The 25,717-nt window shown below is 41.4% G+C and overlaps 1 protein-coding gene and 1 pseudogene across 5 annotated transcripts in view; one reads left to right on the top strand and one right to left on the bottom strand.

The window, feature by feature from the left end:
• The window catches only part of KREMEN1 (kringle containing transmembrane protein 1), a 73,393-nt gene that overhangs the window by 20,546 nt on the left and 27,130 nt on the right, over positions 1 to 25,717 (bottom strand). For all 5 annotated transcript variants that reach the window (XM_038575548.1, XM_038575549.1, XM_038575546.1 and 2 more), the window contains 2 exons: positions 10,120 to 10,244; positions 1,120 to 1,273 (listed from right to left, as the gene is read on the bottom strand). In XM_038575548.1, the coding sequence (XP_038431476.1) occupies positions 1,120 to 1,273; positions 10,120 to 10,244 (279 nt within the window). The remainder of the gene's footprint in view (positions 1 to 1,119; positions 1,274 to 10,119; positions 10,245 to 25,717) is intronic.
• LOC119866203 lies at positions 15,203 to 15,521 on the top strand (annotated as a pseudogene).

The raw sequence follows: 25,717 nt of genomic DNA, 5'->3' as shown, positions 1-25,717 counted from the left end.
GAGCCTTCAGAAGGGAGAATGGCCCTGACAACACCTTGAGTTTGAACTTCTAGCCTCCCAAACTATGACAGAATAAATTTCTGTTGTTTTAACGCACCCAGGTTGTGATCATTTGTTATGGCAACCCTAGGAAACTAACATAGCATATGACATTTTTGCTCGAAACCAAGCCACTCTATCAGGTTAAGAGGTCAGTAGTAGATCTACTCTACCTTAATGACTAACAAAGACCTATAGTCTCTATAGTGTATCTTAGTAACCTCAAGCCTTTCCCTTTGTCTGTTTCACTTCTGACACTCCATTTTCTACAATTTAAAATCTGGTGCTAAAAAAATAATAATTAAAATAAAATAAAATAAAATAAAATAATCTGGTGCTACATTGGTATTGTGGCTCACAAAGTCTCACTACTACTGAGTGGATGCAGGGGTGGTGGTAGTGGTGGTGGTTGTGATGAGGGATCAGGTTGTCCAGTGGTTAGAACCACTGGGACAGTGGGTTAGAACCACTGCAGGAGAGGCCAAGGTCCCAGATTCATATCCCATCCATAGTGCACCCTGTCCCTAGCCAGCATCTCACATATGTAGTGGGTCAGAGGAGGCTGGTCAGAGCACACTCAGGATCAGGCCCAGAAAGACAACTTTAAGCATATGCGTTCTTCTCAGCTGCATCACTATAAGATCCCAAATGCCAAGGAAAACACTGCAGGGCTTGGAAATCAAACAATTAAAACAAGAGGACCTTAAGGCTGACACTGAACAGCTGTACCAGTGTCAATGTTAAGTTGCAAAAGTCATCTTTTCTAGATTGCCTAAGTATCCCATGACAGGCCTCATCTCTTCAGAGCACATGGCACAAGTGTAATTAATTACTTGTTAAATGTCTGTCCTTCCTTCTAGAGGATGGAGCTGAATCTTCTTGGTCAGTGTTGTATCCCCAGAGTCTGGTCAGAGTCCTCCTGACCTGCAGGAGGTGCTTAATAAGTATTGCTATGTGGATGAATGAATGAATGAATGAATGAATGAATGAATGAAAAGAAGAGAGAGAGGCTGGTCATAAATGTTCCTCTGTACAAGTGTTGCTGTGTCTTGGGCAGTAACAGGCAAAGGGCATACTTACTGTCAAAGAGGATGATCCTGCCATCGCCACCACAGGGCTGGGTGTGATCCCCGAAGCAAACACTGTTACACTCAGTACTGGCTGCCTCCCCGTACTTCCAGTAATCAGGATTGTTTCCACAGAAGCAAGCATAGCCTGACTCCATCCCAGCAAACTGTCACAGTAGAGAAACAGCACTTGGTAAGTGTCAGTCGGGAGTATCAGGTGGCCTGAAGGAGCCTGGAAGGATCAGCCTCCAGCCTTACTCCTGGGCCCCTCTTTCTGAGGGCTCTCCCTAGCTCCACTCCCTTGACATTCATTACACACTATTAATAACTATATTTACCCTTCAGTGAGCATCTCTTTTACTGCTTGCATCTCTACTGTACTTAAGTGAGTTTTTTTTTTTAAAGATTTTATTTAGGGATTCCTGGGTGGCCCAGCAGTTGAGCGTCTGCCTTCAGCTCACGGCATGATCCTGGAGTCCCGAGATCAAGTCCCGCATCAGGCTCCCTGCATGGAGCCTGTTTCTCCCTCTGCCTGTGTCTCTGCCTCTCTCTCTCTCTCTCTCTCTCTGTGTGTGTGTGTCTCTGTGTCTCATTATTTTAAAAGATACTTTTTAAAAAAAAAGATTTATTTATTTATTCATGATAGACATAGAGAGAGAGAGAGGCAGAGACACAGGAGGAGGGAGAAGCAGGCTCCATGCCAGGAACCCGACGCGGGACCCGATCCCGGGATTCCAGGACCGCTCCCCAGGCCAAAGGCAGGCGCCAAACCGCTGAGCCACCCAGGGATCCCCTAAAAAGATACTTTTTTTTTAAAAAAAGATCTTATTTATTTATTTATTTGAGAGAGAGATAGAGATAGATCATGAGTACAAGTGGGGGAAGGCAGAGGGAGAAGCAGACTCCGCGCTGAGCAGGGAGCCTGATATGGGACTCAATCCCAGAATCCTGGGATCATGACCTGAGCTGAAGGCAGACACTTGACTGACAGCCAACCAGGTGCCCCTTCAGTAAGTTTTAAGGCAAGTATTGGGTGGAAGCCCACTAACTTGAAACAATAATAGCAGCTCAACATTTTTTGAATGTTTACCGTGTGCCAGGTAGTAGGTGCTTTATGGCTAGTCCTCACCACAAACTCATTACAGGCCCCTCTAAAACTTTTCATTTTATTTATTACCATATGGTAAAACTATTTATATGGTATATAATTCTATAAATTTTAATCCATGTATAGATCTGTGCAACTACCACTAAAATCAAGATATGGAATAGGCACATCACCCAATAACCTTTCTATCCCGAACCCACCACTTTATACTTCTCCCTCCTATCAGTTTGCTGTTACTATAGTTTTGTTTTTCAAGAATATCATATGCTAAGACTGAATGTTTATGTTCCCCCAAAAGTTATATGTTGAAATCTTAACTCCCAGTGTGATGGTATGTGGAGATGGAACATTTGGTAGGTGATTAAGGCATGAGAACAGAGCCCTTTTGAATGGGATTAGTGCTCTTACAAAAGAGACCCCAGAGAGCTCCCTAGGTCCTTCTGCCATGTGAAGACAGCCATCTATGAATGAGGACGCAAGCTCTCACCAAATACCAAATCTGCCAACAACCTTGATCTTATACTTCTAGCCTCCAGAACTATGAGAAATAAACGTTTATTTATCCAGTCTACAGTAATTTTGTTACTGTGCCAAAATAGACTAAGACATCATATAAATGGAATCATATAGTATGTAACCTTTTGAGACTGGCGTTCCACTCAGCCAATGTCTTTGAGATTCATCCAAAGTGGTGCATGTATCAATAGTTCACTCCTTTTTATGGTAGAGTAGTAAGTCCTTGCATAGATATGCCACCAGTTGTTAATCCTTTGGGTTGTTTCTACTTTTTCATGATTATGGATAGAGTTGCTATAAACCTTTGTGTATAGTTTTATGTGAACATAAGCCTTCATTTCTCCAGAGTAAATACCTGGGAATGGGGTTGCTGGGTTAGATGGTGAATGTATGTTTATAAGATACTACCAAACTGTTTTCCAGAGTGACTATACCTTTTACATTCACAAGAAGAATGCATGAGTCCCAGTTGCTCCATATCTTGGTCAACATTTTATTCTCAGTATATTTTATTTTAGCCACTTAAAAAAATGATTTGATTTGATTTAATTTAATTTAATTTATTCATGAGAGACACACAGAGAGAGGAGCAGGCACAAAGGCAGAGGGAGAAGCAGGCTTCCCATGGGGAGCCCGATGCAGGACTCAATACCAGGACCCTGGTATCATGACCCGAGCTGAAGGCAGATGCTCAACCACTTAGCCACCCAGACGTCCCATACCTTAGCTGTTCCAGTAGGAGTGTAGTGGTATCTCATTGTGGATTTCATTTGTATCACTCTAGTGGTTTAAAAGACCACTAGACATTCAGTGTCTGAATGTCTTTTAATGTGTTTATTTGCCCTCTGTATATACTCTTTGGTGAAGTATCTGTTTAAGCCTTTTGTCCATTTTTATTTATTTATTTATTTATTTATTTATTTATTTATTTATTTATTTATTTATTTGAGAGAGCAGAGAGAGAGCACATGAACAGTGGGGAGGGGCAGAGGGAGAAGGAGAAACAGACTCTGCTGAACAGGGAGCCTGACACAGGGCTTGATCCCAGGACCCCAGGATCATGACCTGAGCCAAAGGCAGATGCTTAACTGACTGAGCCACCCAGGCGTTCTTGCTCATTAAAAATAAAAAAAAAAAAATTAACTATTGAGTTTTTAGAGTTTTTGTATAAGTCCTTTGCTGCATATGTGATTTGCAAAGATTTTCTTCCAGGCTATGGCTTGTCTTTTCATTCTTTAAAAAATATCTTTCACAGAGAAAAAGTTTTTTAATTTTGGTGAAATTCAAATTAAAATTTACCAATTTAAAAAAAATAAAAAAATAAATAAAATAAAATTTACCAATTTTTTTAAACGGATCATGCTTTTGGTGTCAAACCTAAGAACTTTCTGCCTAAACTCAGGTAAACCCCAGTCATGAAGATTTTCTCCCCTCTTCTCCTCTAAACGTTTTACAGTTTTACATTTTAGACCTAAAATCCATTTTGAGTTGAGTGTGTAGTCTTTTGTGTTTAACTTCTTTCAATTAGCATAATGTTTTGGTGATTCATCCATATTGTTGTGTGTATCAGTATGTCTTACTATAGCTTCTTTTTGTTGCTGAGTAGTATTCCACAATATGGATGTAGCACAATTTATTTATCTGTTCATCAGTTAATAGACAATGAGTTATTTAGTTTGGGATTATTCTAAATAATGCTGCTACAAACATTGTACAAGGTTTAGTGTGAACATATGTTTTCAACTCTCTTGGGTATATATGTTGGAGTGTAATTGTTGGTTTATAAGGTTAGGTTTAACTTTTTGAGAAATTGCCAAACTGTTTTCCATAGCAGCTGCACTATTTTACATTTCCACCAGCAATGTATGAGGGTTCCAATTTCTCTACCTCTTCACTGATGCTTGTTTTTGTTCTTAAAAAGTATTAACTACAGCCATTGGTTATTTATTGTGTGATGTGGTATCTCAAAATCATGGATGGTTTTGATTTGTATTTCCCTAAAGACCAATGATATAGGCATATTTCCATATGCTTATTGGCCATTTGTATGTCTTCTATAAAGAAATGTCTATTTAAATCATTTCCCTATTATCTAATTGAGTTGTGCTTTTATTGTCAAGTTGTAAGAGAGCTTTATATATTCTTGACATTAAATCCTTATTCAGATATGATTCACAAATACTTTCTCCCATTCTGTGAGTTGCTTTTTCATTTTCTTAATAGTATCCCTGATACCCAAAAGTTGTACATTTTGAAGTCTAATTTATTTTTATTTTGATTACTTGTGCTTTAATTATCATAACTATAAAACCATTGCTTAATACCAAGGTCATGCATATTTATATGTTTCTTTCTAAGAGTTCCTTCTAATAGCTAAAACTAATTACATTAAGGTCTTTGGTTCATTTTTTAGTTAATTTTTAAATACAGAGTGAGGTAGGAGTCCAAATTCATTCTTTTCCATGTGCATATTTAATTGTTCCAACATCATTTGTTGAAAAGACTATTCTTTTTCCATTGAATGATCATGGTACCCTTGTCAAAAGTCAACTGACCATAAATAAATGTATGGGCTTATTTCTGGACTCTAAATTTGATTCCATTGGTCTACATACCCATCCTAATGCTAGTACCATAGCGTTTTTTTTCAGTAGTATAATTAATTACTTTATTTATTTATTTTAAATATTTTATTTATTTATTCATGAGAGACACAGAGAGAGGTAGAGACGCAGGTAGATGGAGAAGCAGGCTCCATGCAGGGAGCCCGACGTGGGACTCAATGCTGGGACTCTAGGATCATGCCCTGGGCCGAAGGGAGGTGCTCAACCACTGAGCCACCCAGGTGTCCCTCAGTAATATAATTTAAAGTTAAAAAAAAAAAAAAAAAATAAAGTTAATTTTGGTCTATGATGTGATGTAAGGATAGAGGATCATTTTTCTTCACAAAGAGCTCCTATATTTTCTTCAGAACTATTTGTTGAAAGACTATCTTTTATGTCTGTTGAAAATCAACTGTCCATGTAAGTGCGGGTCTATTTCTGGACTCTATTTTGTTTCATTGATACCTATAGCAGGAGTTGAAAGCCTTTTTCTTTCATAAAAAGTCAACTAGTAAATGCTTTTGGCTTTGTGGGCCATACAGTTCCTTCTCAACTACTCAACTTTGCTGTTGTACCATGAAAAGCATAGACAATATGTAGTTGAATGAGTGTGGCTATGTTTCAGTAAAACTTTATTTACTGGGTAGATGGGTAGTAGGATTTAGCCCACATATCACTGTTTGCTAACTCCTGATCTATGCCACTATTCATATGCCAATACCACTCTCTTGATTATTATAGCTTTATAGAAAGTCTTGAGATCAGGCAGGATGAGTCCTCCAAAGTTGATTTTTTCAAAAATTATTTTGGTTATTCTAGGTTTTCTGCCTTTTCATGTAAATTTTAGGATCAGCTTGACAATATTTTAAAAAATCCTATCATTTTGAGGGGCACCTGGGTGGTTCAGTTGGTGAACCATCTGCCTTTGGCTCAGGTCTTGATCTCAGGGCTGTGGGGATTGAGCCCTGCTTTGGGCTCCTTGCTCAGCAGGGGGGCTGCTTATCCCTCTTCTTTTTCCCCTCCCCCCACCCTGCTCATGCTCTCTCTCTCTCTCTCTCTCAAATAAATAAATAAAATCTTAAAAGCAAAACAAAACAAATTTAAAAACTAGTATTTTGATTGAGATTGCATTGAATCTATAAATCAATCTGGGAAAAACTGACATTGTAACACTATTAAGTCTTCTAATCCATGAACAATGTCTGTATTTTTTTTTAAGATTTATTATTGACTTTAGAGAGAGACAGAGTATGTGCATAGGTGCGCGCGCGAGCACACACACACGGAAGGGGGAGGGGCAGATGGGGAAGGAGAGAGAGGACTCTCTAACAGACTCCCTACTGAGTGAAGAGCCCAAATTGGGGCTCAGTCCCACAACCCTGAGATCATGACCTGAACCAAAAATCAAGAGTTAGACACTTAACCAACTGAGCCACCCGAGCACCCCACAATGGCTGTATTTCTATTTACTTACATCTTCTTTAATTTTCTCTTGCAATGTTATGTAGTATTTGGTATATAGGTCTTTAATATCCTTTGTTAATTCTGAGATTACTTGATTATTGTAAATGGAATTTTAAAATTTCATTTTCTAATTGTTCTCTGCTAATACATAGAAATGCAGCTGATTTTTGTGTATGACCTTATAACTTGCAACCCTCATAAATCTACTTATTATTTCTACCAGCTAGCTATTATGTAGAATTGTCTACATACATGATCACATTGTCCATAAATTTTTTTTAAAGATTTTATTTATTCATGAGAGACACAGAGAGAAAGAGAAGAAGAGGGAGAAGCAGAGGAAGAAGCAGGCTCCGTGTAAGGAGCCCAATGTGGAATTCAATCCTGGGACTCCAGGATCATGCCCTGGGCTGAAGGCAGGCGCTAAACCACTGAGTCACCCAGGGATCCCCTGTCCATAAATTTTTTATTAAAAATTCCTCCTTTCTAATCTACATGCCTTTTTCTTGCTTTATTTCATTAGCAAGGATCTCTAGTACAGTGTTGAATAGAAGAGAGGAGAACAGGCATCATTGTTTTTCCCTGATTTTAAGTAGAAAACACTGAACTTTTTACCATTGAATATGATATTAGCTTTAGATTTTTTGATAGCTGTTCTTTCTTTTTTTTTTTTTAATAATTTTTATTTATTTATGATAGTCACACAGAGAGAGAGAGAGAGAGGCAGAGACACAGGCAGAGGGAGAAGCAGGCTCCATGCACCGGGAGCCCGACGTGGGATTCGATCCCGGGTCTCCAGGATCGCGCCCTGGGCCAAAGGCAGGCGCCAAACCGCTGCGCCACCCAGGGATCCCCTGTTCTTTCTTTTTTAAGATTTATTTTATTTTGGGGGGGAGGGGCAGCAGGAGAAGGAAGGAGAGAGTCCCAAGCAGGCTCCACACAGCATAGAGCTGGACTCGGGTCTTGATCTCATGACCCTGAGATCACAACCCAAGCTGAAATCAAGAGTTGGATGTTTAAGCAACTCAACCACCCAGGCACCCTCAGTTTTTGAAAGCTGCTCTTAATCAGGTTGAAGAAGTTCTATTCTATTCCTAGTTTGCTGATGACTTTTATCATTAATGGGTATTGTGTTTTCTCAAATGCTCTGGCTGTTTTTTTATTTTAAAATAATTTCAAATCTACAGAAAAGTTGTAAGAACAATACAAAGAACTTCTTTATCCCTTTCACCTAGAGACCTCCATTCAAGTTAGCAACTGCCTGAATCATGTACTTTGTAGAAAAAGATCTAATGCAGGATTGCAGATGTACTTAACTGTCAGGTCATTTTAGTCTCCTCCCATCAGGAATAGTTTGTCAGTCCTTTCTTGACCTTTATAACTTTGACATTTTCAAAGAATAGAGGCCAGTCATCTTGTAGAATGCCTCTTGTTTCAGGTTTGCCTAATGTTTAATCATGATTAGATTCATATTCTGCATTTTGGCAGAAATATCACCAAAGTGATATTATGCTCTTTTTTTTTTAATTTTTATTTATTTATGATAGTCACACAGAGAGAAAGAGAGAGAGGCAGAGACACAGAGAGAGGGAGAAGCAGGCTCCACGCACCGGTAGCCTGATGTGGGATTCGATCCCGGGTCTCCAGGATCACGCCCTGGGCCAAAGGCAGGTGCCAAACCGCTGCGCCACCCAGGGATCCCTATTATGCTCTTGATAAGTCAGATTGTGGAATATTTGCACACCTTGATATCTGTTCTCTGAATTAATTATTACTATGACAGTTGCCAAATGGAGAATTTTCTAATTCCATCATTTCTTCTACATTTGTTAGGTGGCATTCTCCTATAACAAAATGCCTTTCTGGGGTGCCTAGGTGGCTTAGTTGGTTAGGGGTGTCTGCCTTTGGCTCAGGTCATAATCTCGGGGCTCTGGGATCAAGTCCCAGATCAGGCTCCCTGCTCAGGGACTCAAAGGGACTCTGCTTCTCCCTTTCCCTCTGCCCCTCCCCTCCCACTCATGCTTTCTCTTGCTCTCTCTCTCTCAAATAAATAAATAAATACATAAATAAGTAAATAAAATCTAAAAAAAAAGAAAATGCCTTTCTTCTCATTTGTTCACTTATTTATTTTATCAGTATGGATTTGTGGATTCTTATTTCATTTTAAGAAGGGGTATATTTATTATTACCATTTTTTGTTTTGCAGTTCAAATTATATTGGAGTTAAACAGTGGAAACTGTTCCAGTTGGTTCCTGTGTCCTTTTGACAAGCCCCCACCATCCCTTACTTTCTTGTACAACATGCTTCAGGCTGCTCTTGCACTTTCTCAGGACCAGCTCTAGAATCAGCAATTTTCTCCAAGGAGCTCTAATTCTTATTTAATGAAGAATAATATCTAGAAACCAAAATCTGAGCACTAAGTGTGCTCTGTGCAATGTGTGTCACTGTTCCCAGGTCCTCCCAGTGGACAGAGATAAGAAATATGTATGTATATACAAACACACACAGAGACCTACAAACATGTTTATATTTATTTCCGTATCTGTCTCTCTCTCTATTGAAACCATACACTATACTAATAACTTCAATCCCTGTCCAACACTATCGGCTTCATTTTGGTTTTCCCTGGCTCTTTTCTCCAACAGTGAGAAATCTGGCTCCCATTATCCTCAGTATGTTTACTTATATGCTCAAACCTTTTGCAAGCAACCAATCACTCCATCATGTTGGGCCACCTGCCTCGCTAAGTCACCTGCTTCACAAAGGCCCTGACTGCTCTCCTTGCTTGGGTCTGATTAATGGCTTTTTCACTGAATTATTAAGGAAGGACAAAAGAAAGGAAGGAAAAAGGAAGGAAAGAAGGAAAGATATAGGAAACAACACCATTATTGAACTTTTATAGGCAAGGAGTGAATTGCAGATAGAGGAAAAGACAGAAAAAAAAAGAAAGTATTTTGTCCAGGCTATGGTCCCTAATATAGCAAGGAAATAACCACTACATTGGCCTATTATCCCCTGTGGAGCCAGAGATGTCCCTGCTTATAATATTCAAGGGCATGAGGAAATACATAACTCTGTCAGAGATCAAATAGGGATACAGATATTGGGATTTTCCTCTTTTCTCTCCCTGTCTTTAAACAAGAATGCTGCCTCACATTCCTGAATGCCAAGCCCCACTCTTCCTCTAGTTCCTCCTTGGCAGAAAAAAAAGTTACATGGTTTGACAATTTAAAAAAAAGTATATATATTTTTAAGTTCTCTGGGCAGAATGTATTTACATCTTCATGCTTTTCTATAGATAAATAACCATAGAATCATTACCTTGAACCTCTGACTCCGACAAAAACTGATGCAGGTTTGTATGGTAAGTTTGTTAGATGTTTTACTGGCGCCAGTTAGAGGAGGTGGGTTTCCATGATCCTTGTAGCAGCCAAGGTTTCCAGGCACTGGAGAAAAAAGAGAAAAGAATTTCACAACATCTGGCTGTAAAACACAGAGAAGGGACCGCAATTTGTGCCAGGTACTTTCATCTCAGCTGATATTTCTACTCCGAAGGTACACATAAATAATAAGCAACAAATTTTAAAAATGGAAGTCTTAAGTATCCTCTGGCAAATGCCATGTTTCTGTTTTCTTTTGAAGTGTATGTGAGGCCCAGGTTCACCTTTAATTAATCTGTCCAATATTGATAGAATTGAGCATTGAAGAGAACTAGGAACAGTTTCCCCAAAATAGAGAAGCTGCAATACGTAAATTACGTTTCAGAGTCCCTAGAGGGCAGGAAAAGCCCTTGGAAGCCCTTTATCCTATGCCTTGTGCCTCCCCTTGTTCGTTCTTTCTTTTCTTTTATTTTTTTAAAGATTTATTTATTTATTTATTTATTTATTTATTTATTTATTTATTTATTTATTTAAGAGAGGGGGGCAAGAGGGAAGGAGACATAGCATGTGAATAGGGGGAGGGACAGAGAGAGAGAATCTTCAAGCTGTGTGCAGAGCCTGACATGGGGCTCAATCCCACAATCTATGAGATCACGATCTGAGCTGAAACCAGGAGTTGGACCCTTAACTGAGCCACCAAGCACCCCTCCCTTATTTTTTTTTTTTTTTTTTTTTTTTTTAGGATTTTATTTATTTATTCATGACAGACACACAGAGAGAGAGGCAGAAACTTAGACAGAGGGAGATGTGGGAATCAATCCCCAGACCCAGGATCACGCCCTGAGCCAAAGGCAGATGGTCAACTGCTGAGCCACCCAGGCATCACCCCTCCCCTTATTCTTTAAAAGAACTCCATAAGTGGGTTTCCCCAAGTACCTTCAGTGAGTGTATTAGTTTCTTATAGCTGCTGTAAAATCACTATAAATGTAGTGGCTTTACACAGCATAAATTCATTATCTTATAGTTCAGGAGGTCAGAAGTACTAAATGAATCTTACAGACTGAAATTCGTATTTCCTTTTGTCCTTCTGCTTCTAGCATCACATCACCTTCTCTGACTCTGATTTTCCTGCCTCTGTTATAAGGACTTCTGTGATGACATTGGGTCTACCTGGATAATTCAGGATAATCTCCCCATCTCAAAATCTTTAACTTGATCACATCTGCAAATCCCTAATGCCACATAAGGTAACATATTAAAAGATTCCAGGGATTACAACATAGACATTTTGGGAAGCCATTATTCAGCCTATCACAGTGAACATACTAGTGTTTCACAACCATATAATTGGATGGTTTTGTCTAGTAAAAAACAAAAAGCTGTATCTGAGAACAAAGAAATCTGAATAAAAGTATCAACTGTGGTAGACAGCTTTCAAAGATGGGACTCAGTGATCGCTACCCTCCTGGTGTTCATGCCATCACAGAAACCCCTTTTTTTTTTTCTTTTTAAAGATTTTATTAATTTGTCCATGAGAAACAAAGAGAGAGGCAGAGACATGGGCAGAAGGAGAAGCAGGCCTCCCCCACGACCTGAGCCAAAGGAAGATGCTCAACCACTGAGCCACCCAGGTGTCCAAATCCCCTTTCTTGAGTGTAGGTTGGATTAGTGACTTTCTTTTGACCAACAGAATGTGACAAGGTTGATAGGATGCCAGTTTTGTGATTAGGTTACAAGAGACTGTGACTTCTTTCTTGCTAGTAGACTCTCTCTTGCCTTTTTGGCTCATATACTTTGATAGAACAATACACTCTGTCATAGAGGCCATGTGGCAAGGAACTGAGGGTGTCCTTCAGCTAACAGCCAGCAAGAAACCAAGACTTTTAGTTTCGGCAAACACTGAATCCTACTGACAATTATGCATGCTTGAGATAGATTCTTCCCCATTGCAGCCTTCAGATGAGACCCCAGTCCTGGCAGACACTGTGATTATAGCCTTGTAAAAAACCTGGAAGCAGAGGACCCAGCTAAGCCACGTCTAGATTTCCTGACCCATAAAAAATAAGACAATAAATGTGCATCATTTTAAGTAATTAAGTTCCAAGATAGTTTGCTGTACAGTAATAGATAACTAATACACCTACATAATACATACTAAATACATTTATTGAATGAAGGAATTAACTCATTGTGGGCCATGGACAAATCAACCTCTCTAGACCTTAGTATTCCATGTGTTATTATTTTATGAATCACTCCACTATCAAATGAAGCTCTTTCCCTTACTTTCTCTGTTTGACTCCTCACAGTTTATGTAACTGAAGATATAAGAAGACATGAATGAGTCCTGGCCTTAGAAGCACTTCTAGGTCAGTTAAGAGTTACATGTTATCCAATTCCAAAATGAGTCACATATAAGCTCCTAAAAAGCATTTTTCTTTATGTTTAAGACTAGAAAACAGGGGCGTCTGGCTGGGTCAGTCAGTGAGGTGTCTGACTCTTGATATTGGGGTTGTAGGGTTCAAGCTCCACATTGGGTATAGAGATTACTTTAAAAAAATTTTTTTTAAAGGTTTTATTTATTCATGAGAGACACAAAGAGAGAGAGGCAAAGACACAGGCAGAGGGAGCAGGCTCCATGCAGGGAGCCCAATGTGGGATTCGATCCCAGGATTCCAGGATCATACCCAGAGCCAGAGGCAGAAGCTCAATGGCTGAGCCACCCAGGTGTCCCTAAAATTTTTTTTCTAAAGATTTTATTTGTTTATTCATGAGAGACATGGAAGGAGAGGCAGAATCATAGGCAGAGGGAGAAGTAGGCTCCCTGTAGGGAGCCTGATGCAGGACTCAATCCCAGAACCCCTGGATCATGACCTGAGTCAAATGCAGACACTCAACCACTGATTCACCCAGGTGCTCCAAAAATAAAATTAAAAAAAAAAAAAAAGGGATGCTGGGGTGGCTAGGGGTTGAGAGCCTCCTTTCGGCTCAGGGCATGCATGATCCTGGGTCCAGGGATCGAGTCCCACGTCGGGCTTTCTGTGAGGGGCCTGCTTCTCCCTCTGCCTGTGTCTCTGCCTCTCTCTCTCTCTGTGTCTCTCATGAATAAATAAATAAAATCTTAAAAAAAAAAAAAGACTAGAAAACAACATGGTCCAGTTTAACAAGCTTTACATCCACATTAGCCTGTTGGCACATAAAACTAAAAATATATGTGTGTATCTGTGTGTATGTATATACACATACTTTTAAATTTCTGCTATCATCTAATATCTAACCAGTTCCTGTTAAATTGGCAGGAAGAACCCCTGATAACCCCAAGAGTCACCCTTCCCCCTCCAGCCAAGTGGTTACCCTTCTCCCTTGCGTCACACATGGTTCAAATAAAACAAATGTGGCTCACCACACAAATGTTAAAATGCATCTTTTGGAAACAAACCAAATCTCTATAGTGGCAAATGTAAATGGAAAAGCTCTAGGCAGTAGGACTCTGGTGTTCAGTGGCGGCCTGGCTTGGGAATGGCTAGGCTTTAGAGTTTAAACGAATGCAGTGAGTTAAGCATCTCTAGTCGGGGACATATCCTATAAGCCGAATATTTTTTTTTTAAAGCCGAGTATGTTAAAGGGAACTTGCATACGGAAACCCAAGGCATGCATTCAAAGGTTCTTTTTTTTTTTTAATTTTTATTTATTTATGATAGTAACAGAGAGAGAGAGAGGGGGGCAGAGGGAGAAGCAGGCTCCATGCACCAGGAGCCCGACATGGGATTCGATCCCAGGTCTCCAGGATCGCGCCCTGGGCCAAAGGCAGGCGCCAAACCGCTGCGCCACCCAGGGATCCCATTCAAAGGTTCTTAATAAGAACTACTTGATCATCATCATCCTGGTCATTTACTCTGATTTTTGTCTCATTTATCCTATTATGATCAGAAGTAAGCATGTTATTATGTATTAGTTTATAGAAAGCCCAAGGCACATAATCATAAATGTTAAGATTAGACATAAACAAGACTATGGGTTGCATTAATGCAGCTGGAACTTATAAGCTTCATTCACGTTTTGATGAGCAAATCCAGGCAGCTCATGTTCCAATGGGGTAGTGAGATAGATCCCTGGAAGTCAGACTATACCATGCTGCAGCACCATCCATCTGAGTATAAATGGCCTGAGGAATCATGCTTGTCATGCCCAAGTCAATCACTTGCCAGATACCATGAAATCTACCTCCCAAAATACTGCAGATGTTTGTCCATATCTCTCTCTCAGACCCACCACCACCTCCCCAGGTTAGGCCACTGTCTCCTCCTTAGACTTAGACTAAGAGTCTAAGACTTAGACTACTGCATTGGCCTCCTATCCTCTCCCTGTTTCTAGGTGCACCCTTATTTTAATCTAGTTAGTACACTGCAACCAAAATAATCTTTACAGTATATTCCAGGCAAAAGGGAAAGAAAGAAGAAACAACATTGGCCTTTGCAGGAATAAAAAGAGTAAGGGTGACCAATGACAGAGAAGGGAAAAGTAAGCTGCAGAGGTACACAGGGGCCCTGCCTAAAACCTTCAAAGTCCCTCAGGATGAAGTCCAAACTCTCTCATATGGTACACAAGGCCCCACCTAATCTATGCTCCTCACTCCCCTTCCTCTCCACCTTTAGTATAACCGCTCTCTCTATCCCTCAACTCACGTTCTAGATGAAAGCCAAATTAAATAGTGTATTTGCAAATTTCCCCACTCCACATTCCTCTCTGGCCTCTGAACTTTCACACATGCTCTTTCCTTGGCTTAGAATACTTTCTCCTGGGACGCCTGGGTGGCTCAGCGGTTGAGCATCTGCCTTTGGCCCAGGGCATGATCCTGGAGACCTGGGATCGAGTCCCGCATCGGGCTCCCTGCATGGAGCCTGCTTCTCCTTCTGCCTGTGTCTCTGCCTCTCTCTGTGTGTGTCTCTCATGAATAAATAAATAAAATATTAAAAAAAAAGAATACTTTCTCCTCTTTCTGTGCTGATAGCACTCTTGCAAACATGATGAACGTTTCTAAAGCCCACTGGACTTTCTGCAAGAAGTATGGCAAGCACTAACCCTACAAAGTGACAGTACAAGAAAGGCAAAGATTCTCTTTATGCCCAGGGAAAGTGGCATTATGACAGGAAGCAGAGTGGCTATGGTGGGCAGACTAAGCCGATTTTAAGGAAAAAGGCTAAAACTACAAAAAAGATTGTGCTAAGGCTTGAATGTGTTGAGCCCAACTGCAGATCTAAGGGAATCCTGGCTGTTAAGAGATGCAAGCATTTTGAACTAGGAGGAGATAAGAAGAGAAAGGGCCAAGTGATCCAGTTCTAAGCTTCATATTTTGTTATGAAGACATAAAATCTTGAGGTTATGTTCACTTCAATTGGTTGCAGTTGTTCTTTTCAAGAGGGAAATAAATTAGTGCCGTCAATAAAATTCCCCTTGTGGGGCAATTTATGCTTAAAAAAACTCAAACTCTATCCTGCTTAACATTGCAGCCTGAGCACTATTTCCCCTGGGGAGCATCCTTCTACCCTGCAAATAAGGTTATATGCTCTTGCTGTGTAGTTCTGTAGCAGCTTAGGCTACACTTGATTCTAAACACCTGTTCATGTGTCTCTTTCCCCAATTAACTAACCATGAATGACTTAAGGGTAGGACTGTATCTTCCACACACCATCGTATTCCAGGGGTCTAGTAAGGTCCCAGTCACAGAGCCAGTGTTCTAAAACTGTACGCTAGATGCACAGGCATGTTCTGTATCACCAGCTGGAATCACCAAATGAGTGGGTAAAGGTACTTCTTAGGTGGCAGTAAAGGAATAGAGCAAGGTGTAAGTAAAAGGCAGAGGCAACCTGCATAACAACAGTCACTTAAAGCTAGTGACCACTGGTTCTGACTCCTGCCTTCACGTGGTCCTTTTTGGCTATTAGAAACACTATTCAAGAAAACAGTTTTCCATAAAGGTTAATGTGAAAATTTAAAGTTTTATTCTCATCATTTTGGAAAGAAACTTTCTAAAATGCATTAGCTATTTCTTAAAAAAAGAAAAACAACTCACTTTAAATTTCTTTTTTTTTTTTTTTTTCACTTTAAATTTCTCTTGGGCTTGAGGTCATCAAATGTGCTTCACCAAACAGCCCCGGCCTGGTGTGCTTTTTTTTTTTTTTTTTTTTTTTTTTTTTTTGCGTTATTGTGTCTGACTTCAATAGTTAAGTCTGTTCCCTTGGTTACCGCCGAGGCTGTTGAGCCCTCAGAACATCGGAACTAGAAGGAATCTCAGAACATCTATTTTGTGCTACTGTCTCTGTGTACTCTCTTCTTAATTTGCTGCTTCTTGGGCTTACAATGATACTATCGAGCTTATTAGAACTGTGTGAAAAATTGGAACAAATAATTGATAAAAGAGAGAGAGCCTCTAGGCTCCTCACTTTCCGGCATCCATTTGTTTTTGCATGCTCACATCTCAGTACGCAGCAATATTCTGAAGGGTAGTGAGCATGCTACAGCAATCACCAATGTGAGGGCAGCCCTGGTGGCTCAGCAGTTTAGCGTCACCTTCAGCCCAGGGCCTGATCCTGGAGACCCGGGACTGAGCCCCATGTCAGGCTCCCTGCATGGAGCCTGCTTCTCCCTCTGCCTGTGTCTCTGCCTCTCTCTCTGTCTCTCATGAATAAATAAATAAAATCTTAAAAAAAAAAAAAAACAATCACCAATGTGAGCTCTAGAGTCAGACCCCAGGATGAATTCTGGCCCTGCTTTCATCAACAGTGGAATGAGGAGCAGTATGGCCTCAAAGGATTCTTTGGAGAATTAAAATGAGATGATGCAAATAAAGTAAACACCACAAAGCCTGGAAGGATAATATGTGCTGAATAACAGTGTTTATTATCATTATAGTCGACCCTAAATAACACGGGTTTGAACTGCACGTGTCTACTTTATTATTTTTTTTAATTTTTATTTATTTATGATAGTTACAGAGAGAGAGAGAGAGAGAGAAGCAGAGACATAGGGAGAAGCAGGCTCCATGCACCGGGAGCCCGACGTGGGATTCGATCCCGGGTCTCCATGATCGCGCCCTGGGCCAAAGGCAGGTGCTAAACCGCTGCGCCACCCAGGGATCCCACGTGTCTACTTTATATGTGGATTTTTTACAGGACAGGACTGTACATGTATTTTCTCTTATGATTTTCTTAATAACACTGTCTTTTCTCTAGCTTACTCTGTTTTAAGAATACGGTATATAGTACATGTAACATACACAGTATGCGATAATTGGCTGCTTATGTTATCAGTAAGGCTTCTGGTCAACAGCAGGCTATCAGCAGTTAAGTTTTTGGAGAGTCAGAAGTTATGTGTGGATGTCTGACTGGGCAGGGGGTCAGTGCCCCTCACCCTCCGTTGTTCAAGGGCCAACTGTATATATAATAGGACTTTCATCAGTCACTGCACAAACAGAAACAACTTGATCAGAAAAAGAAAACTAGAATAGCATTGAGTTAAAAGAAAAAGTCAAAGGCAGCCACCTCAAAAAACTGGGTTTAATTCCAGATATTAAAACATCGATCTCTTACATCTGGTGAGCACACAGTCTACTTTCACATAAGCATCTCACATGGGAATCAAAGCTCTTTGAGGGAGGCACGGATGGGGTTATTTTATGTGACAAAGAAGAAATCACCAGCTGGTGAGGTTAAGGGCCTTCCATGGGGGCACAGAAGATGGAACCAGAGAGCACAAGTAAGCTCTGGGGTGGCAGATTCTCACTTTGTGGTTTTGTTCCCTTTTCTCATAGGACCAGTCTGGCGAACTGAACGGAAGTAAGATTAAAGAATGACTTCTCAAACACATTAGTCCCTCAACACTCAGTGTGCCACGAGGCCAGCCTTTGAGACAGTGGCCAGCCTCTGAGGGGTGCCACTGCCCTCTGACTCGCGCTGGAAAGTGTGGCTCGAAGTCTCGCCGGAGAAGACACGTCATGTACTCTTCAAAAGCATTACTGGCCAACTGAGTGCATTTCCAGACCGTGTCCCACCCTTAGCTCTTCCCAGAAGCAGGGAGGAAAAGTCAATTTGAAAAAGGATATTTGTTCTCAAATTCCTTTTTACTTTCAAGACCACTTTAAAGTCCTGTGGCTTGGTCATGCATTTTTTCTCTTACCAGAGAGGCTTCATCACTTTCAATTTTTAAAAAATCATCTTAAAATACAAACAGATCTCTTGTTTATCATAGTTGATGCTTTAAAACGCATGACAAAGTTAATTAGCAACATTTTCTTCAGATATTTAGAGGTCTTGACAGAGATAAAAGTTTTAGAGGTGGCTAAAGGGAAATGGTCCTCTATTCAGATTAATTCAGGAACTATTGCTCTTTTACCATCACAAGGAAAAGCTGAGAAGCATCCAGGCAGGCTGACTACGTTTTGCATTTGGATAAAACTGTGGCTTCACTGTGAAGGTGCTATGTACACCTCCATGGGAGTCTCTGTGGCCAACAACACTGTTCTAAGGGCCACATATTGCCTGTGCCACCTTCTGAGAGGATCTGCTGCTGGATGGGAACAGGCTAAAGGATCCCTCCTCTGACTGACTTCCGTGAGGCCGAGGAGATTCTCTCTCCCAGCAAGCTATCATTGGGATTTCAGTTAATGAACTACAAGCACTGGACTTACAGGATTCTGTAAATAGAGATTAAGGCAACCAGCAGCTTTTGGGCCACCTGAATTGAAGAGTGAGTTGATTCTTCTGGTCCACAAAGACGAAGAATGGATGCCATCCTGAAAGGCAGAGCTGGGAGACCATGTGGCCCCCGAGAGAGATGGCAAGAGTGAGTACTCTCTTCCCAGGTTTTGGGGACGCAGGAGGGGGGTTCGGCAATATACTCCCAATATCTTTCCAATAAATTCTTTTTGCTCAAGTTAACTTGAGTGAGTTCCATTCCTGGCAATCAAATAACTCCTGACAAAGATAGAAAGCATACCTATTACAACAAAAGCTCAATTTGAATACAAATCTTCAGATGGCAATTTATATAAGAAGTCCTGACTGTTACTGTGTTTTCTATTCCAGTGCTTTGACCAGATCTGGGATATTTGTTTAAGAAACCAGAAGCAAAGTTCTTATCTTGCATTTTGGAAAACTTCCCCAGCTCTGTAGAATTCCTTTTACTTTCTTATAAGTAAAATCTGTTTCTTCAGAAATGAAATGCAGTGACTCTGCTTATTTTAAGTCATTTAACCTTATTTTAAGTCATTGTGTTGTGTTGAGGGACGCCTAGGTGGCTCAGTGGTTGAGCATCTGCTTTCGGCACAGGGCGTGATCCCAGGATCTGGGATCGAGTCCCACATCGGGATCTCTGCAAGGAGCCTACTTCTCCCTCTGCCTATGTCTCTGCCTCTCTCTTTCTGTGTCTCTCATGAATAAATAAATAAATAAATCTTAAAAAAAAAAAAAAAAAGAACTTGTATTGAGACCATCTTCTGCCCCTGGGACTTCACAATGGTGTCTCAGTAGCTGATTTCTTCCCTCCATGAGAGCAAGGAACAAGTTCATATGAGATGATGCCCCTGATATCCTATCAGAGTACAAATCATTTCAAATACTTCCTTCAGAGAATTGATGGGTTAAGTGTAGACTCATCCACTCTCAGCCTTGAGCAGTGACCAAAACATATTGTCCTCTGTCATGTCCATCTACAGCTTCCATTCTGGATCTGGCAGCTGCCATCTTGGTCCAAGTCCTATCCCAATATGGCCCCACTATACTTTTTTCTTTCTAAACACCAGCTCTCCTTTGTCAGTCACACTAATTCTGAAAGCAGCACTATTCATGTCTGAGTCTCCTATCAACTTGTCCATATAAATAAGTAAACATAGACTTTTCTTCCCCTGTGAAATTTTACCTTCAGGGGAAGGTAGTGAGAATTCTTAAGGATTTCGACTCTCACACAGCCCTGATGTATCACAGTGGTAGTTCTCTTTTGGTGGGAATTCTTTCTCCAAAACTTAATTTCTGGTGATTTAATGTGGTAGAGAGTCTCTAAAGGAGACTCTAATAATCTCACTCCTCCCCATACATGTGGATTGCCACCTACTTTAAGAATTGGCATCAATTTCCTTTGTCCTAGGCTGGCCTTGTGACTTGCTTTGATTGACAGAACGTGGTGGACTTATGAGTTCATGCCTTAAGAGGACTGGCAGTTTCTGCCTCCTCTCTCTTGGAAGCCAGCCAGCCACCATGTGGCTGAGCCACATGTTGGAAAGAGTGGTCCCCAGGTAGAGGCCGGAAGTCATCTTGGATGTCCTAGCCCCAGCAGAGCCTCCACAGGAATGCAACCACCTGACTGAGCCCAGATGAGAGTAGCAGAAGAACCACCAAACTGAAACTCAGCCAACCCACACGAGCAGAAGAAATGATAAGCTGTTGTCTTAAGCCACAAGGGTTTGGGATTGCTTGTTATGAAGCAACAGACAATTGAAACACCTTACTTGACAAAAAGTCAGTCCAAGTTCAGGAGGAATGATACAGCTGTGTCTCTGGGAAGAAGAGCTCAGTTTGTTGACTTGAACTTTTGTTTTTCAGGGACACCACAAATATCCCAGGCAAGGAACCACAGAGTCATCTTTGACTCTTCCTGCTGTCTCATCCCTTATATATTCTACTTGTCATCAAGTTGTCTTCTTCCTAAATGTTCCTAAATGTATCTTGGATTTAACCCTTCCTGTCTTATCTCACTGTTGCCATCACAGCTCAGACCCTGATCCCCTGGATTTAGAAATCTGCACCAGCCTCCCCTCCCCAGATATCCTTCCTCAAATCCATCCTGTAAATGGACCCTGAGCTCATTTTCCTAAACTAGGACTTTCCATGTGTCAGTCTTCAACTCACTAACTCTGGCTTTCGAGTTAGTTTTCAGGCCTCAGCTGGTCCCTCCCTGTCCACTCCTCTACTGGGGCAATGTGGTCCCCAGCCTCCTCCCACCCCTAAAAACCCCAGGTCCTTCCTCCAAGTCCCTTTCAGGCTGTTCCCTGACCTGGTATGCCCTGATCCATCCAGCCCTATCCACCTTTCTCTGTAATGATGGCTCCAACCTCTACAACCCTACCAAGAGCCCTCTCCTCTGCAAAAACTCACAGTACTCCATCCTCTAATTCAATCATATTTATGTAACTGGTAGGCTGGTCTCCAATTTCTTCCCATGTTTATAACTCAAATTCCTAATTATATCATAAGATTGACAGTAGGGATTCTTTCTTATGTTTATGTATATTCCTTATAGGCAAGTGCTAGTGTATAAAGGTTTTCAGTAAAATCATCCTTGTTGATCTGAATGGTTTTCCCTTTTTAAGTTTTTCGTATGACTTACCCAACTGTGCTTTAGAACATTTTGGAAATACAGTATATATCTGTCATTGAGGAAAATGTCCATTTGGTTCAGAAAGTCTTTTTTTTCCTCATGGAAAATTAAATAATATCTACTGCCAAAAACAAAGAACAATCGAGTATCCACCAGATCTGAAACCATAAAACTGTACTGTGAGAACAAATGCTTGGGCCTCTGGCGTTTCCTGACTGTAGTGCCACATCAGGCCCCAGGGGAGTGGCTGCCGCAGCAGCTGAGGCACACTACTGAGCCCCATGGCTAGTCAGATAAAAAAGGAATGGACAGAAATAACACACAGGTTAGGAATAACCTATTTAGGAATTGCATGGTGGGAACATGCCAGCAGCAGTCCATTCCCTAGGGAAAGCACAGGCCACCATAACACCTGCTAGAACTTCCATGCCCACCATGGGCTGGGCTCCCAACTTAGGGTTGTGTGTATTTTACCCATTGACTCTTCAAAAGAATCCTAAAAAGCACAAATGAGGAGACCCAAGGCTCAGAGGAGAGTCATTTTGCCAAAAGCCATGAAACGATTAAGATTCAAACCTAAGCCAATGTGACTTTGGCATCCACATTCTTTCCAGTAATTTGTGTTGTCTTTCTTACTGGAAGAGACATGATATCACACCATCAAGAATATTTAATGAGCATTGTTATGGCCTCTGCTGTGGTAGGTGTTTCGGGAGATTGCTAAAATATATGGCTTGGGGGAAGGGGAAGCCACCCTAGATTCCATCAGCACCCTCCACAAATAAACATAGCACCCATGTAAAAAGAGAGTACTTGCTCCTCAAATGAAGCTTCAAGAGAAGTCTCCTTTGCCACCTTAAGTCTCTCCTTCATAGAAATTCCAGAGCTACCCCTGCTCCTGTCTTCAAACAGCTTAGTCTGGTTGGAAAAACAAAACTACTCACATAAAGCAAGAATGAACAGTATGAAGCAGGATTCTGACATTCTCTAATTTAATGCTAATCTAAAAAGGACTCAATGCAACAAACACGTTAAGTAATTGTAATGACCAGAGAGAAGAGGTGCAAAAAACGAGTCTGCATAATTTATATTATTAATGTTCATTTCAATATTGCTTTGGCTATTAGCTAAAGTTTGGGGTTTCGTTTAGCTGTAAAGTGTTAATGATGCACCCAGATGTATCTTTTTTGAGGTGAACTTCACCCTATGCAATGAAGACTTGGTGTTGGGAAAGACCCCCAGGCCTGGGCAAGGCTGCTGATGCAGTGCTTCATGCCAAGGGTACAACTCCAGGGAGCCCCTTCCCAGCTGAGAACAGCTGGGCTGGGAACACCCGCGGAGACATCCCAATATCCTACAGAGCAGTTCTGCTGTGCAGCGAATGTTTCCTGGATACCATCACAGCCTGTTGTCCTCCTGGGGCTTGGGATTTCCCAAACTCAAAGAAGACAAGAAAATGACTTAGAGCTAACAGCTTGAACTGCAGACCCTCTGTCGCCACTGACTTAATCCTTTGGTTTCCACAATGTCAAAAAGGCACTCTTAATAATTTAGCATACTATCAGAATTTCAAACTCTAATTCCCAAACAATCCACCAAGAAAATTCTCAAGAATGACCTCAACAGTAGCCTGGATCCATCCCAGAGCCCCCGTTTTCAAGGAAATAAAGGAAATGGGGCTGTTTTCAAGTACTAGAAGGAAAGGGCATCAGTCTTGCCATTAGGAGCCCTAGACCCAAATCCAATTTAGTTTGGAGTGAAATCCTCATCAGATCACCCCACCACTCTAGCCTCATTGTCTCATCCAAACAATGGTGGGTGGGAAGTGGACACGGCCTGCTTTACAGCACTGCTGGAAAGGTTAAATGAGGTAATGTGAATATAAGTGTGTTGTTTGTTTGTTTTAAGATTTTATTTATTTACTAGAGAGGGAGAGAGGGAGACAGAGAGACAGGCAGAGGGAGAAGCAGGCTCCATGCAGGGAGCCCAACGCGGGACTCAATCCCCAGTCTCCAGGATCACGCCCTGGGGTGAAGGCGGCGCTAAACCGCTAAGCCACGGGGCTGCCCATAAGTGTTTTATACCTAGTAGGTACTCAAACATAGCTGAAATAAAAGCTCAAACATACCAGCATCACCACTGACATTAAAGTGCGAAAAGTGCTAACAGAGACCAAACATTTTCCTTGACCACCACTACCAAAGTGCCTTGGCTTTTTACTCGAGCTCTGAACATAGCTTTAAAACCTCTCTTAGGGGTCATGATTAGGAGCATTTTTGTAAGGAACAAGAAATTTGTTTTAACAAGGTCAGGGTGTCACATAATTAAAAGGAACTTCAGCCAGTGAAGTCACCAAAGGCCCCGTTTTGTAGAAGTGCTGTGGCTGGCATCCTTTTAGGACTCCTGTGTGTGAATGATGCAATCTCTGGAGAACTTCTCAGGGATTAAGAGGGAGAAACTACCCCAAATCCCTAACACAGAAGCTTGAGAAGCTATGAGAAACATTTCCTTCTGACACTCCATATTCTTCAGCCTTATCACCGTCTTCCCAGGGCCAGTCCAAGCTCCATACCCAGACCACAAGACCATCATCCATTATCTGGCCCCACTTAATTGTTCTCAGACCTCATCTCTTGTCCTTCCTTCTTAAAATTTCTATCTCAGCAACACTGACTTTGCCTAGGAATTCACCAGTGTGTACATGCATGCACCCTGTTCCTTTTACCTCCATTGCCCTCCCTACTCCACCCAACCCTAACATCCACAACCTGGCTACTTCAGGTGTGATCCTACATCTCCACATTCCAGGACTGGTTAGGACTGCAGAGTCTGTAGCTTGCCCCATACCTACTGAATCACAATCTGCATTTTAATAAGATCCCTATGATTGTACTACTACTACTACATTTTCATAAGGAAACTTAAAGTTGGAGAAGCCCAAGATCCCACCTTTCCCAGAAACCCTCTTTGATAACCAGTAGCCCCTACCTCCCACCACCCCAGGACAGACACCCCTCCTTCAATGTTCCCAAACTTTTGCTCATCTCATTTATTACAGAGTATCTTGCATATACTTATTTGTCTATATGTCTGTTTTTGCTTCCCACAGGCTATAGACCACATCATCCTTGTGTCCCTTGAGCTGTACAAGGTATGGCATATGGTCAGAGCTTAAAAACTGTCATCTGTCACAGCTGGTAATAAACTCCTTGTGATTTTCAACTTTAATAACTTAATTTTTATTTTTTTTAAGATTTTATTTATTTATTCATGAGAGACAGAAAGAGAGAGGGGCAGAGACACAGGCAGAGGGAGAAGCAGGTTCCATGCAGGGAGCCCGATGTGGCACTCGATCCCTGGACTCCAGGATCACGCCCTGAGCCAAAGGCAGGTGCTAAACCACTGAGCCACCCAGGCGACCCATAACTTTAGTAGTTTTAATAAGTTTCATAACTAAAATTTTAATCACTAACTTTATTTTTATTTATTTATATTTTTAGAGAGGAAGGGGGTGAGGGGCAAAGGGAAAAGGAGACAGAGAATCCCAAGCAGGCTCCATGTCAAGCACAGAGCTTGACTCAAGGCTTGATCTCATGACCCTGAGATCATGACCTGAACCGAAACCAAGAGTCTGACGCTTAACCACTGAGCCACCTGGGTACCCCTAATCACTCACTTCAATAACTAACTTAGAGGGATGCCTGGGTGGTGCAGCAGCTGGGCAGCTGCCTTTGGCTCAGGTCGTGATCCTGGGATCCAGGATCAAGTCCTGCACTGGGCTCTTGTGGGGAGCCTGCTTCTCCCTCTGCCTGTGTCTCCTGCCTCTCTCTCTCTCTCTCTGTGTGTGTGTCTCTCATGAATAAATGGATAAATCTTAAAAAAACAAAACAAAACAGGGGATCCCTGGGTGGCGCAGCGGTTTGGCGCCTGCCTTTGGCCCAGGGCGCCATCCTGGGGACCCGGGATCGAGTCCCACATCGGGCTCCCGGTGCATGGAGCCTGCTTCTCTCTCTGCCTGTGTCTCTGCCTCTCTCTCTCTCTCTGTGTGACTATCATAAATAAATAAAAATTAAAAAACAAAAAAACAAAAAACAAAACTAACTTAGATACCTGTGAGCTATGTGCAAAAGTATCACAATTTAGGTTAATAGGTTAATCACGTTACACAT

This window comes from Canis lupus, chromosome 26 (genome assembly GCF_011100685.1).
Source record: "Canis lupus familiaris isolate Mischka breed German Shepherd chromosome 26, alternate assembly UU_Cfam_GSD_1.0, whole genome shotgun sequence".
In the NCBI taxonomy this organism is placed as follows: domain Eukaryota; kingdom Metazoa; phylum Chordata; class Mammalia; order Carnivora; family Canidae; genus Canis; species Canis lupus.
This window is presented reverse-complemented; position numbering and strand designations above follow the sequence as displayed.